General features: G+C 28.9%; 2 protein-coding genes across 4 annotated transcripts; both read left to right on the top strand.

Annotated features, from left to right (window-relative positions):
- Positions 1-3,911: 3,911 nt before the first annotated feature.
- Positions 3,912-4,824, top strand: PYL2 (PYR1-like 2). The gene has a single exon (XM_068619835.2). The coding sequence runs from the start codon at positions 4,042-4,044 to the stop codon at positions 4,603-4,605; it is 564 nt and encodes a 187-aa protein (XP_068475936.1). The 5' UTR covers positions 3,912-4,041; the 3' UTR covers positions 4,606-4,824.
- A 6,915-nt stretch (positions 4,825-11,739) lies between these two features.
- LOC137816618 (homeobox protein ATH1) lies at positions 11,740-15,668 on the top strand. Of its 3 annotated transcripts, XM_068619833.2 has the most exons (6): positions 11,740-12,153; positions 12,458-12,519; positions 12,759-14,061; positions 14,299-14,654; positions 15,125-15,185; positions 15,356-15,668. In XM_068619833.2, the coding sequence occupies exons 3-6, from the start codon at positions 12,931-12,933 to the stop codon at positions 15,518-15,520; spliced, it is 1,713 nt and encodes a 570-aa protein (XP_068475934.1). In that variant the 5' UTR covers positions 11,740-12,153; positions 12,458-12,519; positions 12,759-12,930; the 3' UTR covers positions 15,521-15,668. The 3 variants fall into 3 exon arrangements, with proteins under 3 accessions (XP_068475934.1, XP_068475935.1, XP_068475933.1); XM_068619834.2 differs by lacking the exon at positions 12,458-12,519 and having other exon boundaries at positions 12,067-12,153; XM_068619832.2 differs by lacking the exon at positions 11,740-12,153 and having other exon boundaries at positions 12,187-12,519.
- Positions 15,669-16,045: the final 377 nt, after the last annotated feature.

Raw genomic sequence — 16,045 nt, 5'->3', positions numbered from 1 at the left:
ATTTGGATTGTTTTTTCTTAGGGTTTATCCGGAAAAAAAATTATATTTAGTCACTGCTCTTTACTTGAATCAGCTAACATAAGCTTTTAAACACCACCACGATCTTCACCACACTTTGTGGGAGCTAAATTTTGTCTCCATCACCACCACTACCACTACTGAAAACCACCGACAACTAATACATGTGTGCATTTTTACTCTCCTTTCAAATGAAACATGCAAGAACAAGAACAATTGTGACACATTTAAAAAAAGGGTATAATTCACGTCACAAATGATATAGTAGCGGAATAAAAATCCTATCTAAAATTTATTAATCTAGTGCATATTTTACACTCGATTAATTGAATTATTTCATCAAATTTGACGTGCATTGACATTTTTATTGAAAACAAAATCACGTGAAACAGGTAAAGCTGAAAATATATAATTAACTGATTGAGTAAAAGTGAAGACTAAAAAAATCCCAAATCTTCAAATAATTAACTCAATAATTGGTAGGGAGAGGTTAAAAAATCATTTAAAATAAAATAGTCTTTTGCTTTTAACTCTTTTACCAACTTAGTTAGACTTGAATCAATATAATGACTAAATTTTTAGACAGAAAAAACACAAACAGGAAAAAATATAGCATGATATCATCTAAGTGTTTCTATATGATGAATTCATAATTTAGGATATCATGAAATTAGTCCTAAGAAAATAGAGATAATCAAAATAGGTTTTACCTCACACAACAAAATATCTAGAAAATCATAATTTGTTAACATTTAAAAAAATCTAATGATATGTGCTACATTGATAGCCCAATATTTTTTTATGACTAGAGTAGGTTGGTGTTGGAAAATAGATACCATATCACATGAAATATTCCATTTGTTAATATTTATTTATTAATGAATGGAGATAATAATTGGCATTTACAAGAGTTTTGAATGGTTAAAATAAATAAAATAAAAAGTGTTGTTCTAGAGGGTGTTTCCTGTTCTGTGTGCTGAGGGATGAGTGGTAAGTGGTAACCCTAACATCACACAAATATCCATGTGCAACCATTGGGACCAACAAACCTTAGGTTGCTTCCCAATGAGGAAATTCACCCATGCCAATTCGGGAACCTTCAATTACTATTACATAATCAACACATTATTATTATTTAACCTACTTTTTTTTCTCATAATTTGTATGATCATAAATTGATTATGTTAATAAAAGTGAAAATAGTAGTAAAATTCTTACATGAAGGAATAGACAAATGCAAAAGCATGAACAAGTGATTCCAATGATGCTTTTATTAATGAGAAAGTGTCAGTGTGTGTGTTGTTTGAAGATAGCTTTTCTTGATTTTCTCACCACTTCTCACCTTAATTATTGGCCTCACTCTGTGCAACATTTACTATTATTCTATTACTTTATATATTTGGTTTCAGATTATTTTTCACATGATTCATCACTAAAATTTTCATTTATTAAAAAAACAATGAATCATAAAATTGGCAGGGATCATATATACTTTTTTTAGAATTAAATATAAATTTTTCTACTCCTCCCTTCTTATTTATATTATCTAAATTAAGAGTAATATTTATTTGTTGTAAGATTCCATTCATAATGTCTCTTGCATTGATTATTTACAGATTAAAATACTTCTAATTAAATTAGTAAAATTTTATAAATTTTGTACACTATCAAGTAAATTTATCACTTATCTAAATCATATGAAATTATTCAATAACTATTTTCACGTAAATATATATACAGTTTTAAAAGTATTTCCAAATTAATAAATATATCATTTTAAAAAAGTATCGATGTAATTATTTAAAATGATTTTAATCTTTATAAAATGAGTGTTTTTTAAGTTTGTCACCTGCACTTTCTATAATGTTTTTTTTTGTTTTCTTAATTCTAAAAATATTAAATCATTACTTTAAATTAAAAATTAATTTTAAAGAAGAGAAATGGTAATTATATTAGAGTCTAGAAAATGTTTTGGAAGCATTAATTGCTAACATTGAAGTACATTACTTTGGATAATCAATTGTAATCTATCTCTAACTATGCTAGTGTGTGTTTGAAACACCATTTTCACTTCTACTTCTTCTTATTGGAAAGTGGAAAATGTGTATTCAATAAGGGGTTTGAATGATAAACCAACCATACCCTAGTAGCTAATAAATAATAGAAAATGAAAAGATTTTGTAAAATGAAAAAGTATAGCACCAAAATTGATAAATGGATAGATAGTGTTGCTTTGAAGCAATTTAATTATGGGCACTTTACTGCTGCTGTGGTGCTGACATTTAGACAAACAGGTGGTGGGCACAGAGATGCAAACCCTTTGCATGGAAGAAACTCCCCAATGGCCAACAAACACAATCATTCAAACACTTTTGAGAATTGAGATCAATCACTCTCTCATCTTTTATCTCTTATAAGTAATTTGTATGAAGCCAAAGGTGGGTCCATCAGAAGTGGGGAATCCTGCAAAGTGAAGCTAGATCACGCGGATAAGAGTTTCTCACATGATTTCTGAATCTCTCTCTCTACCTTTCCCACTACTCCCCTCAAAATCACATTCCTCTCTCCAAAACTACCCATTTTAGAAATAACACAACAAAACTTAGGTCAACACACTCAACACTTGACTCTATTTTTTTTAATACCAACATTCAAAATAATATATTTTTATATTTATTCACATAAACCTCATAGATTATATATAGTGTTTTTTTTGAGTTGGGTGTGTTTGGATTTTAGTTAAAATGTAATTAGGTTAAAAATTGTAGTTTTAAGGTTATCTTGATGTGGAATAAATTATGTTAGAAGGGTTCTCACCTTTAAGCATTCTCAAGATCTATATATATGCATGAAATAAATTATACCAATAGTATAGTTGAAAAAATTGTTTTTTTATATATAGAACAATTAGGTTAAAAAAGCTTTCAAATAGTCCATACTTAAAGATTTGAATAACAATTAAAAACTATTTTTAAATTGGTGTGTGTAAAATATGAGTTTCATTTCATCAATATACACTTATTGGTAGAAAAAATGGAGTTGTCAAATTTGACTTCAACTAAGTGTGAACTAGAGTTGGTCTATTTCAGATTTGTGAGCTGTGAAATAAATTATATAAAAAGAAACTACTAAATTAGTGCTTACTATAGTCTACTACAAATCTAAATCTATTTGTCTAGTATTTCTATAGGTGTATAGGGTCCATGAGGTTATAATTGCTAAAAATGGCAAAATAAATAATTAGAATAAAGAAAGTAGTCCATGGTTTTGATATTTCCAACATGTATCACTTTTGGGAAAATAAATTGAAAGGCAAAAGGTCAACATGAGGCACATTTTGTTATAAACCTTTCCTCATCACATATGAATACTAGTGAACAAACCAAAAATTAAATTAAATTAAAAAAAAAAACCCTCAAAAGCATCACCGAATCTGCTTCAAATCACCATGAGACAAAGCTGCCAATTCAATAAAAAAGGATTAAAAATACAGTGTGTGTTTCAGACAACACATTTCCTCAAATAGCTAAAGTTCAGGTCCAAACACCAAATGCTACCTTACATATTAAGTAAGAATATTACATATACACTTCAAAATACTTGTGTTTCAACCAACCACCTTACCCACAAAATTTAAACTTAATATAATTTACTTTTTAAAAAAAAAACATTACCCATTTAATAAATTGTTTTCTTTTTATAATCTATAAATCTTTTAATTCAAAGTTTCATCATAAAAAACAATATAATAATTCTTTTATGAATGATGTAGGAAGTGGTGATGTTGTGTTGTCATATATACATCATAAAACAAAAAGACAAAACCTCATACATAACCTACCATGCATACACATAAATTTTCTGATGTTGGTATGATTATTTTGTCCATCATCATCTCCATGTATATATCATCAACACCTTCATAATGTTAACCTAAACCCTTCCATTACACAACCCTCTCTCCCCTCATCTTCTTCTTCCTTTGCATGAGACAGAAGTTGACAACAAACACCAGAAAACATCATGGTTTCGACTCAGCATCATGTCCAGGGCCTAACAGCTGAGGAAGAAACAGAACTAGAACCTGTGATACAAAAATACCACCTTTTCGAACACTCTCCCAACAAATGTTTTTCCATAATATCGTACCGCATCGATGCTCCTGCGAGCACGGTTTGGCCGTTCGTGAGAAGCTTCGAGAACCCTCAGAAGTACAAGCACTTCATCAAAGGGTGCAACATGAGGGGTGACGGCGGCGTCGGAAGCATAAGAGAAGTCACGGTGGTTTCAGGTCTTCCGGCGTCGACAAGCACCGAGAGACTCGAGATTTTGGACGATGACAAACACGTTCTGAGCTTTAGGGTTGTTGGTGGCGAGCACCGACTCCAAAACTACCGTTCCGTTACATCGGTGAACGAGTTCAAGAAAGAGGGTACGGTGTACACCATCGTATTGGAATCGTATATCGTAGACATACCCGAAGGGAATACGGAGGAAGATACCAAGATGTTTGTGGACACTGTCGTCAAACTCAACCTTCAGAAACTTGGGGTCGTGGCCATGGCTTCATCGATGCATGAACAATAACACCACAACTTCTATGGTATCCTACGTCTTTTTTTTCTTTTCTTTTTAAAGGTGAAATACGAGTAATTAGCAGGAAATCATTCATCCTAGGATTATCCTAGGATTATTCTCGTTCAAGCACCCTTAGTTATATTTCTCATCAATTATATATATAATATGGTTTCCATTTGGTTGTGCATGTTATCTACATGGGCTCAGTTGGGCCTATGAAATGATGAATATTGAAAATCTATATCTACATGTAATATTAAATTAGACTTGAAGTTATTTTCTTTAATATGATATCAGATTTATATTGATTAATTACTCTATGAATGAATAGTATTATTTTTTAGTAGGTCCAAAATTAAATTAATGATTTGTTGTAAACCTTATATATAGATCAAGTGGCATTAGATTCCACTTAAAATTCTAATGTTTTTGTGTGTATTGTGGTAGCATTGATTAATATATTGAAGATGGATAAAGAAGAAGATAGGTAGATGGTAGTTGAGTTAGATGGTATTTTTGTGCCAGCTTAAATGTCAAAGTTCTTATTCAAAGTAAAGAGCAAGAAAAGAGAGAAAATCTTGTGATGAAAATTCACAAACATGTGATGTGCAACATGAATATGGAAAGCTCATTTCACAACACGAGCATTTCGTGTAGTTCTTGCAAGCAAGGTTTGTTTTCTTTTTAAGCTGCAAAAAAGACACACAAAAAAGGTAGAAAAAGTCAATGGAAAGTGGCTTGTAATTTTTTTCTATACAACTTGTAACTTTATTGCTTCTAACTATGTTTATGAAATTCCACAAATTTTCTGTCATGTTTTTTTTTTCTTCAGAATTTAACATATCAGCATGCATGAAAAGAGCACATAATTACAAATCTAGAACATTAGGTATAAACAAAAAAAAAGTGCGAACAATATTTGACTTTACACAAAAACGCGTTCATCGCGACAAGTATGGCTAAGTTGGATACGGTTTTTTTCAATTGAACATGTCATGTTTGGACAAGTTTTTATGAAACCTAGATGAGGAATTGATATGCTGAGATAAGTATTAGATAATAAGTTAAAACATAATTCATTCTTATAAAATTTGTAAATTTAAATATAGTTTATTTTTATAGATTTAGAGTTGATATTTATAGACAATCTAATAATGTATCTCATGATATATTCAAAAAAAACAAATTTCACTAGAATAAATTCTAATATTATTTTAAAAAATGGATTTATATCTAACTTATTTTTATAAAATAAATTTTTAAATTAAAATTTATTCCAACTTATATTATAAATTAATTTAATTTCTAACGGATTAAAATCTTCAACGAAATAACCGATTATAAAATTGATGTAAATAATGTTGGAATGCTTGGAAATGGGCCTCTATTGTCATTAGTATTATTAGGCTCATTCTCCAACTGATGAATTCAAATGAAATGTCTGTTTTGTTATTAGTGAGTAAAAAAAAAAATTCTATCCATAATTCAATCACAAAGTTACGAATATGCAAATTCAAAATTAATATGTTACTTCTAAATTTTGTTATTCGAAAATTGATCTGGACAACGTAAATAATTTTTTGGATGTCAAAATTCGTAAACAAACATAAATTTTCAATATCATTTACAGCACCTCATTCTGAATATGAAAATTTAAAATTCATAATTTACTTCTAAATATGAACATCCAAAAATTTAAATAAATACGAAAATAAATTATTTCCAAATTTCTGCATACATGAGTAAAAATGAAGTAAAGGACAATGTTAAATTTTACATTTTATGCCTTAAATAATATGGTACATGATAAGGTACAGGGAGAAATTGGTATTATTATTCTTTGGGTCCATTATAACTTCATCTGCATGTGTCTTTTGGGTCTATAAAAATGTGACTATATAGGGTAAAGGCTATTACTCAACTATGCTCATTCAACTTTCATCTATTAATTTCCCCATTTATTTACCTCTAATTTTAAATTTCGAATTTCAAAGTACATAATATTTATTCTTGATTGATTGTAAATTTTACATTCTACATTAATCTTTTCGTAACTACAAAAAAAAAAGTATAAACTTCACACAATACAGCCTTGGAGAATGTACAAGTAGTATAAAAGGATGGTATAACACAACTTTTTTTAAAAATTATAAAAAAAAAAAAATCAAAGAATTGAAGTGTATGTTTAATTCGAAAGAAAATCCAAAAAAATTGTTAATATAATTTAGTATTCGGTTTATTTAGATTTATTAAGGTACAGGTTTGTCGTTTTTTGAGGAAGAAAGAGATAGGAGTGATAGATTCTCTGTGTGAGGTTGTCTTGTATCATTAATAAGCGAACTAACAATAATGATCACAAAACAAAAAAGTGTGCCAATCAAGTCAACAAAATTAACAAGAGAATAAATGGAGAAGAAAATGAGACAATAAATTGCATATACTTTAAAATACTTTTTTAAAACAAAATAAATTCAGGAGACTTTCCAACTCAACCAAACATACAATAATAAAATTATAAAATATAAACTAATTTTTAGTAATAAAAAATAATTAATTATTATAATAATTAAATTAGAGATAATTTTAGAGATTAAAATTTTTTTAAAATTAATTTTAATTATTGTTAAATGATTTTTAAATTGGTATCTAATAATAATGAAGATTTTTACTACCAAATTTAAAAATTAAATAATTGATAGTTAAAACCTTGATTGTTAATTAAATATTAATTTAAAAATTATTTTTTTTAATTTCTAATATAATCTTTAATTTAATTACTAGTGACTTTTTTTTATTCTATTTCATAATCTAATATACCTACAATAAATGGACCACGAGCCTACTTACAAGATTCTCACCACATTGACATTTCTATTCTCATGATCTGCTTGTGAAAAATAAATAAAATATTTAACAAATGAAAAAAGTTGGATAAAATAGTTTAGAGAAAAGAAAATAGTATACATAAATAAGAAAAGAAGTTGACTAAAAAAATTATCATGACTTCACATTATTAAAATCTTAAAGAGTAGTATAAATTTATTTTATCTTTCTATATAATTGAGATACATGAAAAGCAAAAAAGATATATGATAAAAAAAAGGATAAATTGTCATTTTATAATACAATAAATATGGACATATTTCATTTATAGTACAATTTATACTACAATAAGAAAAAAATTACAATTAGTACAAAAACTTTAATTTTTGTTTGAACTCTACTAATAAATAAATGTAATTAAACACACGTTCGATTTCTAGTAATAGTTACCTATGTTTATTAAGAAAAAGTGATATGCAATTAATTTTGAAAGGTATAAAACAAAAAGATAATATAGTATATGCAAAAGAAAATATATACATATTATATTGAACCGATTATTTTTTTTAAACATTTCCAAGTTAATATAGTATATGCAAAATAAAATACTATAAAACTTAATATGTATTGAATGGATTGTGTTTAATTATTTGCTTTTAATTTTCAACATATTAAATTTGATTTTTTTTTAAAAGGTTACCCTCTTTCTTCTCATCTCTCACCACTGTCATTTTTACATCACTTTGCATTACATGGTCAATATATATAAATATTTTATTGTTTTTATTTAAATAAAATTATGTTATAAAGTTTTGAAATATAAGTATTACAAAATAATATGATTCTCTGAAATTGTATATAAAACTAATCAATTTATTACAACTATTTTTGTTTTTTCTAAGTTGATTATGAAAATATTTAAGGTTATTTTGATTGAGAATAACTTGGCCCTAAAAAGAGTAAAGTAGGTGTATTATTTTCCTCAGCCTAGAGAAGAGAGCATCACAACGGCTAAATACAAATTTAAATAATCCCACAATATATGCGAAAAGACACCCATACTATTTTGTCTATTTTTATTATTTCACTTGTTAAATAATTCTGATTTTTTATAGTGATTTTATTATTTTTAATTATTAAATGAATCGAAATGTTAAATATGACTATTTTCATATATTTTTATCATACAATATTTCAAAATAATAAATAACTACAAAATATTTTTAAAACGTTAAAGAAAAGAAACACACGTTACTTGTTAGAGAGGTAAACTTTCTCGTTACTATAAACATTAGGTATCACTTTTTTTCTTACAAAAAAATAATTATAAATTATTTTTATCTATAATTTCTCTATTTGGTAATGCAAGTATTCTAAAAATATAACATCATCAGACTTAAGACTTATGATGGTTAAAAAAATTCATATGAGAAAAATTTAAAAAAGACATTTAATTATATCTTTAATAAATATCTATAATTTTGTAGAATTTTAATACTTTATTAATGAATATACATATATATATATATATTATTATTATGCATGAATAACATCACTATTTTTTTCTTCATTCTTTCTTCAAAGATTGAAACAACAAACAGGGAACAATTAAACTTGATGCGTGTTTCCTTCCTCGATTTCATCTAAAATTTTTTAAAAATATTTTAATAAAATTAAACAGATAAAAATAAAAATTATACATTCAATTAAATTATAAAATCAATTATTTGCAACTTTGAAGATCGAACGAACAATAAAAAAATTAAGCTATTCATAGCCTTTCTCGTCTCGTTAAATTAATTTCATTGGGAGTTTTTTTATTCATTTAAATTTTAAAATTATATTCGATGTGTTTGGAAGACAAATTTAAATAGTATTTCGAGTAATCCTTATTTGAATAAATAAATATATATAAAAAAAATTATGTCCATATAATTCTTACTAAATATTATTATAATGATCAATATTTTCAATTGAATTATATTTTTTTACAAAACACATTATTAGATAAAAAAAATTTAGCATAATAAATGTTTTCTAAAATATAAAATATAAATTATTTAATCAACTTATTATTATTGTTTAATTTTAATAAAATTTGATCACTATACAATTATATTAAATTGTAATTAAAGGTTAAATTGAAAATACCTTTATATATATTTATATTTATATTAGCATTTTTTTATAGTTATTCAAACTTTACCTTTTTTATTTTTATACTTAAAAATTACTTTTAGTCTTACAAAATAATAAAATTTTAATCTTTTGTGGAGTTTATCTGGATAGTTTTTAATTTTTTTAGTCTCTGTCGTCTAGATATCTGAATTTAAAAAATCATTTTTAACCATCGTGATTATTTTCAAATACTTTAAAAAAAATATTAACTAGCTATTTTCTCTTATATTTAACGTAAACGTTAATATGTTAGCAACCAACTTCAATTTTATTTTATATGTAATTGGAGCACATCACAGTTCACAAAATTATCTTCTCAAAATTTTGAAAAACTAAATATAACATTAAAAGTAATATACACCTTAAGTTACATTTCCCCATCTTGTTTATACATTAATGGGTCAAATCCTATTTCAGAAAAATGATCCCATAAGAAATTTTAAAACCAACCCTTGTTAGAAAGTTCTAAAAGTATATATATATATGTATGTATATAGTATATAAGTTTATATTATATTATGTAGCTGAAAATATATAGTGATTTAAGCATATTTGAAGTTAATTGTATGTTATGTGGGTAGTAGTAGTTGACATTTAGTGCCTGTTTGGATCAAGGGGTGGCACTGTAGCGCAGACGGATTTAAGAGTGCCACCCCCGTTTGGTTCCGTGAGAGAGTGAAGGTGAGGGTGAGATTGAGTGGAAACATGGGTGATTTTCGGATCCTCCCAAATATGAAGAGAAAGTAGAGTGGTTAGAGAGGAAAGCCACGTCAGATTAGTGAAATACTATTGTGCCCTTATTTTTTTCATCTTCCACAGTGTAAACTGCCATTACCATCGCGCCCCATGCTTCTTCTTCTTCCTCTGCGGCTTCTCTTCTCAGTGTCTCTTCTCTTGCACTGTGCTTCAGATTTAGGTTTTCAGATTAACTTGGGCTTCATTTTTTTCCACTACGGGTTTCAACTTTTAAAAAAACATTACTTTGTTTCTTCCTACACCCCTTTATATTCTTATATCATCCTTATAATTTAAAAATTAATTTTATATTATATATTTTGACAACTATTTTTTAAAATATATTAATTTTGTTAATAATAATAATGAAAATTATTATTAATAATAATTTTGTATATATATATATATAACATAATTTAAAGAATTATAAATAATATTAAAACTATCTAAATAAATTAACTTAAATAACAAAATTAATTTAAATTAATAAAATAGAAAATGATAAAATTATACTTATATTTAAAATTATATTTAATTATTTCTTTAAATTTTACATTTATTTTATTTTATTTATAAATAAAACTTTAAATTATTTTAATTAACTAAAATATGCACAAAATTAATAATTATTTATTCTTATTTTATATAAAAAAAACATAAATAATATTAAAATTATCTAAATAAATTAACTTAATTAAAAAAATTAATTTAAATTAATAAAATGGAAAATAATAAAAATATATTTAAATATAAAAAATTATTAATTAATTTCTTTGAATTTTAAATTATTTATTTATTTATTTATAATTAAAACTTGAATTTCTTTTAATTAAATATAATGTGTAAAAAATTAATTATCATTTATTTCTTCTTCTTTTTATATAGAAGGGTAAATTTGTAATCTTACAATTTACACAATTAAAAATAATTCAAAATATCCTTACAACCATCGCATCACTCACATATTTCAATAAACTTTCCTCACACATCCACTCTAACATACCTCAATCCAAACATCCTCAACTTTCTTCACAAATCTTCACACTTCCACTCCCCCACACCCTCAATTTTCCACTCTCTCACACCCTCTAATCCAAACAAAGCCTTATGGAGTGTAAATGATATGAAATTGAGATTGATAAATGCAAAGAAATGATGAATGAGTTAATGAATGATGATGATGATGATGAAGAAGGAGGGTTTCAGAGGAAAAAATGTCGTCATTTATTGGCATGCTTACATCAGAAGGTCTATGTCTGGCAACTACTATCCACAAGAAAGTACACTCAACAGCTACACTACAAGCCCTATCACACTGTTCTTTCCATTTCTCTCTCTCCTTCACACGTCAAAACAATTCCCTCGTGCCTTTGTTGTTACATTGTGTAGGGAAAGCTTTGGCTTTTGTTTACCCCATTTGAGTCATGTTTCTGTTCACGTTAGCATCTTGTTTAAAAATGGCTAAAAAACCAAAGGGTCTTCACCAAAGTGTTTCTGAGGCCCCCCCTTGCTGTGAACACGAGAGAGAATCCTGATATTTTGATTGCATTGCATTTGCAGTGACTGAACAAAATGATAATAGTAGTGATAGAAATAGTAATAGGTGTGTGTTGTTAGGTGTGAGGACTGAGGAGGACAAAAGAGATCAGAGAGGGCCCGTTAAAGGCTGCACCACAAATGAGTGGCACTGCACCAAAGGCTACTACCAATGTCTACTGTGTTCTCTTTCTCTCTCTCTTTCTCCTTTCTTGTTTTTACTCATTCGTGGCTCTTCTACCTCCATCTATCTCACACACCTTTTTCATCCATCTCCAACACTAGGTGCAACATCTACCTCTTTTCGCTCTTTGTTTCTTATGAAACCTTTCTTGAGCCTTTACATACAGTTTTACACACTCTTCCATGCTTTTGGTTTTCTTGAGGTGGTTGTCTTTTTTTGGTTTGCAAAAACACCAGATAAGACGAATATATATGTGTTTTTTTGTACTTTGTATAAAGAATTTAATAGCTTAGTCTTTAGCATCGTGTTTTCTGCTTATGGTTTATAAATTTGATGACTCTATAACCTTAAGAACTTGCTACAGGCAGTGCTTATTTTTCATGCTCCTTTTATTTTGCTTTCTAGCTTCTTGGAGGGTAACTAGACATCCTTTGAAGAAGTGTTCCATCATGGCTCAGTTTGTTTTGGTGAGTGGTGATAGATATGTAGCTAACTCCCTATACCTGTTCTTGGTTCTTCTCTTGAAATCATTTGTGTCATTTTTAGTTTACATAAGTAGTCCAAAAGCCATTTTTTTTATTAATTTCTTCTTTCATCTTTCAGTAAATGTTCTAGTTTGGAATGATGATAAATTGAGTCACAATGTAGGAGAGTTATCTACTACTATTTTCGTTGCTGCCATGTTCTAATTTTGGTTTATTTGTAGCATGGACCAGTTTCCATTTTCTTCAAGAGAGTAAGGTGATTCTTCCAAAAAAGGGGAAGAAGGAGATCCTACTGGTACCATGAATTTGAACAAAAAACAAGCCACTCTGGAGGTAATGCTGTTTTGAAAGGCTATTGAAGAAGTATCCCGTGGCTCTTTTTACATTTCCCAGATGGAGAATAATATGTACAGTGCTTCACTGGACATTTCTGGCAGAAATTCTGCTGTCATAGAAGAAATTGCACAGCATTTAGCACCGAAGCCACTGATTCAATGCTACTCATTTGACCTCAATAACCAAAACCACATTATAAATGGAATTCCAGTACTTGCTGCAGAACAAGGTGAATCTACAAGTGATGTCCATGTAGATGGTTGCTTCATAAACCCTGCTAGAATTGCTGATTCCAATTCATTTGTCACAATACAAGGAGAGAGTATTGTAGGAGATGTCTCAAATCCCATTAACAACAGTGCCATTCAAGAGCATTTAGCTGGAGGAAGGCCAATTGCTTCTGCTGATTCACTTGCTGATAGAATAGGCCTTCAAGATAATCTGCAGAGTTCAGCAGCTTTGTCTCATTCAATGAGTGCATTGGAGGCACTGGGGCCATACATCTTCAATAATTGGCAAGATACATCAAACCCTTTGGCTGCAACTTTTGGTGATCATGCCTATGATGAATTATCAGGTATTCAGAAGTGGAATGTGAGCAAGTTTCTGAAAGCTCCAGAGGCCAATGGGACTGAGATCCAGGCTTATTCTTCCATAGGAAACCTGGTTCAAAATGGATGGACATCATCAAATGTTGCAAGCTTGGGCAATTTTGCCTTTAATTCCTCTAATTGTAGTAAAGAGCTGTCACTAAGTCTTGCAAGATCTCCTCCAACTACAGGTCAGTGCTCAGAGATGAGCTGCTCCAACGCATCTCGTAGCATGAATGGAACAAGTTCAGGCTTGGATCAACCTTCCTGCAGCAGCAAGGAACTGTCTATGAGATTAAGTTCTAACAAACATGTCCAGTTTTCACCAGCAATATTGGGGTCCAGATATCTTGCTGGAGTTCAAGAGATATTTGCTCAAATTGCGACATATTCATTTGAAAATGTAGAGCTGATAAATTATTCAGCTTCTGGTGTTAGAGCAGGAGGAAACAAGTCAGCTTCAGCTTTCACACCAAATAGAAGGGTAGCGAATAATCAAAATGAAAATTCCATTTATGGAGTACATGTAGAAGAATCTCCATCGGAAAGACATGCAGCTGACTCAAACAAATCCCAACTTCTCATGCTTCTACAGCTGGTAAAATGATAGCTCTTACACTCATTAGTTGAACATAAGTTATGGTCCTGATTTAATTATATGTTCAAATGTGCTTGCTTTGCAATTATCATTTTTCCTCGTTAAGATTTATGCATGGAAAAATTGGCCCGTAATTAGGATAGTGGGTAGAAAAGGGCAAATATATATGAAAAGTAATATGTGAAAGTTTTCATTGTGACATAGTGATAGTAATGGACTAATGCCCTTTATTATTAGGTGGACAATGGATATAGTCAGTGTTTGGATGAGGTTCATACTGTGGTATCTGCATTCCATGCTGCTACTGAGTTGGATCCGCACATGCATGCACATTTTGCACTTCAAACCATCTCTCTCTTATACAAGGACTTGAGAGAGAGGATTAGCAATTGCATTCTTGCCATGGGACCAGATTTTAACAGCTTGTGTTCAGAAGAGGAGAAGGAATGGTCTCTTGAAACTTCATTCATTCAAAAGCAATGGGCTCTGCAGCAGTTGAAGAGAAAAGATCAGCTATGGAGACCCCAAAGGGGCTTGCCAGAGAGATCTGTCTCAGTTCTACGCGCTTGGATGTTTCAGAATTTCCTCCATCCGTGAGTTTCTTTATTCAAATATATAGAACTTCTTTCTATAAGCTTTCTCACAAGTAATCACGCAAAAAGACAGTAAGAATATAAAATTAATTTAACTTCTTTCACAAGTTACAACTTTTACCTTTTGGATTGCAGTGACATTTAAACAAGAGAACTTGCATAAGTTGTTTTAAATTGCGAAAGAATGAATTGAAATTAACTTATATAGTTAACTTTTATAGAAGCTCTCGAATTCAACTTTTCAAAAAGCTTAGATACAGAAGTTGTTTTCAAAATTGTGAGAGTAGTTCAATTCATTTTACTTTCTTATAGATACTTAGAAGGAGAATTATCTACTTAGGACATGACCATAAGCTTTTGAGATGTAATCATCAGCTAAGAGCATACATATTTAGTGACTTTTAAAGTTGTGCAAAAGGGTCTACCCTCAAATGCATGTTTTTTTTAGCATATGATGTGATGGATTTCAGGTATCCTAAAGATGCAGAGAAGCATTTATTGGCAGTAAAAAGTGGGTTGACAAGAAGCCAGGTACTTGTTACTCTCTTGTTAGATACATCCTTTGATCCTTGCCAGGTAGTTGTTTAGGGAGGAACAGTATGCTATGAAAAAATGTAAAACTTATATAGAAATAAAAAAAATAGCAAACTTGTTCTTGTTTGAGATGATAATTTGAGTTGTATTTATGGTTGATTGACCAGGTATCCAATTGGTTTATCAATGCACGTGTTCGGTTATGGAAGCCTATGATTGAAGAAATGTATGCTGAAATGAGTAGAAGAAAAGCTTGTAGAAATGAAGAAGGATTGGAGAGCACTCACAGAAGCAGGATAAACATGAACAGTCAAATGTTGAATATCAATTGAAGTTGAAAAAAAGTCATATAACAATGACATTATTATTATTCCTACTACTAAGTTTTTGGATCAACTAAGTAATTTGACACTGATGAAATCAGAATTGTGCATAATGCTGTGCTTAGTTGGGTATTTATAAGATACAGTTATCTTGAAAGAGGTGATTTCATATAATGGATGATATTTGCAATTGTTAACATGGAATTTATTTGACTGTCCAAACTGCCTTTTTTGGTTAGATTGTAAATTCCTTGCTGGTTCATAGCACTTTGATAGTGTTGGTGGAAGCTAAGAGAAGTGGTTTTGTGGACTAATCATCAATTGGACCCTGTCATTTATACGTGTGAAAAAAAATGGAAGGAATGCACTTAATGTTAATAAAAAATTTAGTGTAGCACAAAAACAATCTTATCATATTATTGTAAAATAAATTTCACTTAAAACAAATTGTCAGTTCTTTTGGTTGATTAAAAGTATATATTTTTACAAAGATGTAATAAATACTTTTAATGAATACTATAGTTATAACAATCA

This window comes from Phaseolus vulgaris, chromosome 1, assembly GCF_051622355.1.
Source record: "Phaseolus vulgaris cultivar YP4 chromosome 1, ASM5162235v1, whole genome shotgun sequence".
Lineage (NCBI taxonomy): Eukaryota > Viridiplantae > Streptophyta > Magnoliopsida > Fabales > Fabaceae > Phaseolus > Phaseolus vulgaris.
This window is presented reverse-complemented; position numbering and strand designations above follow the sequence as displayed.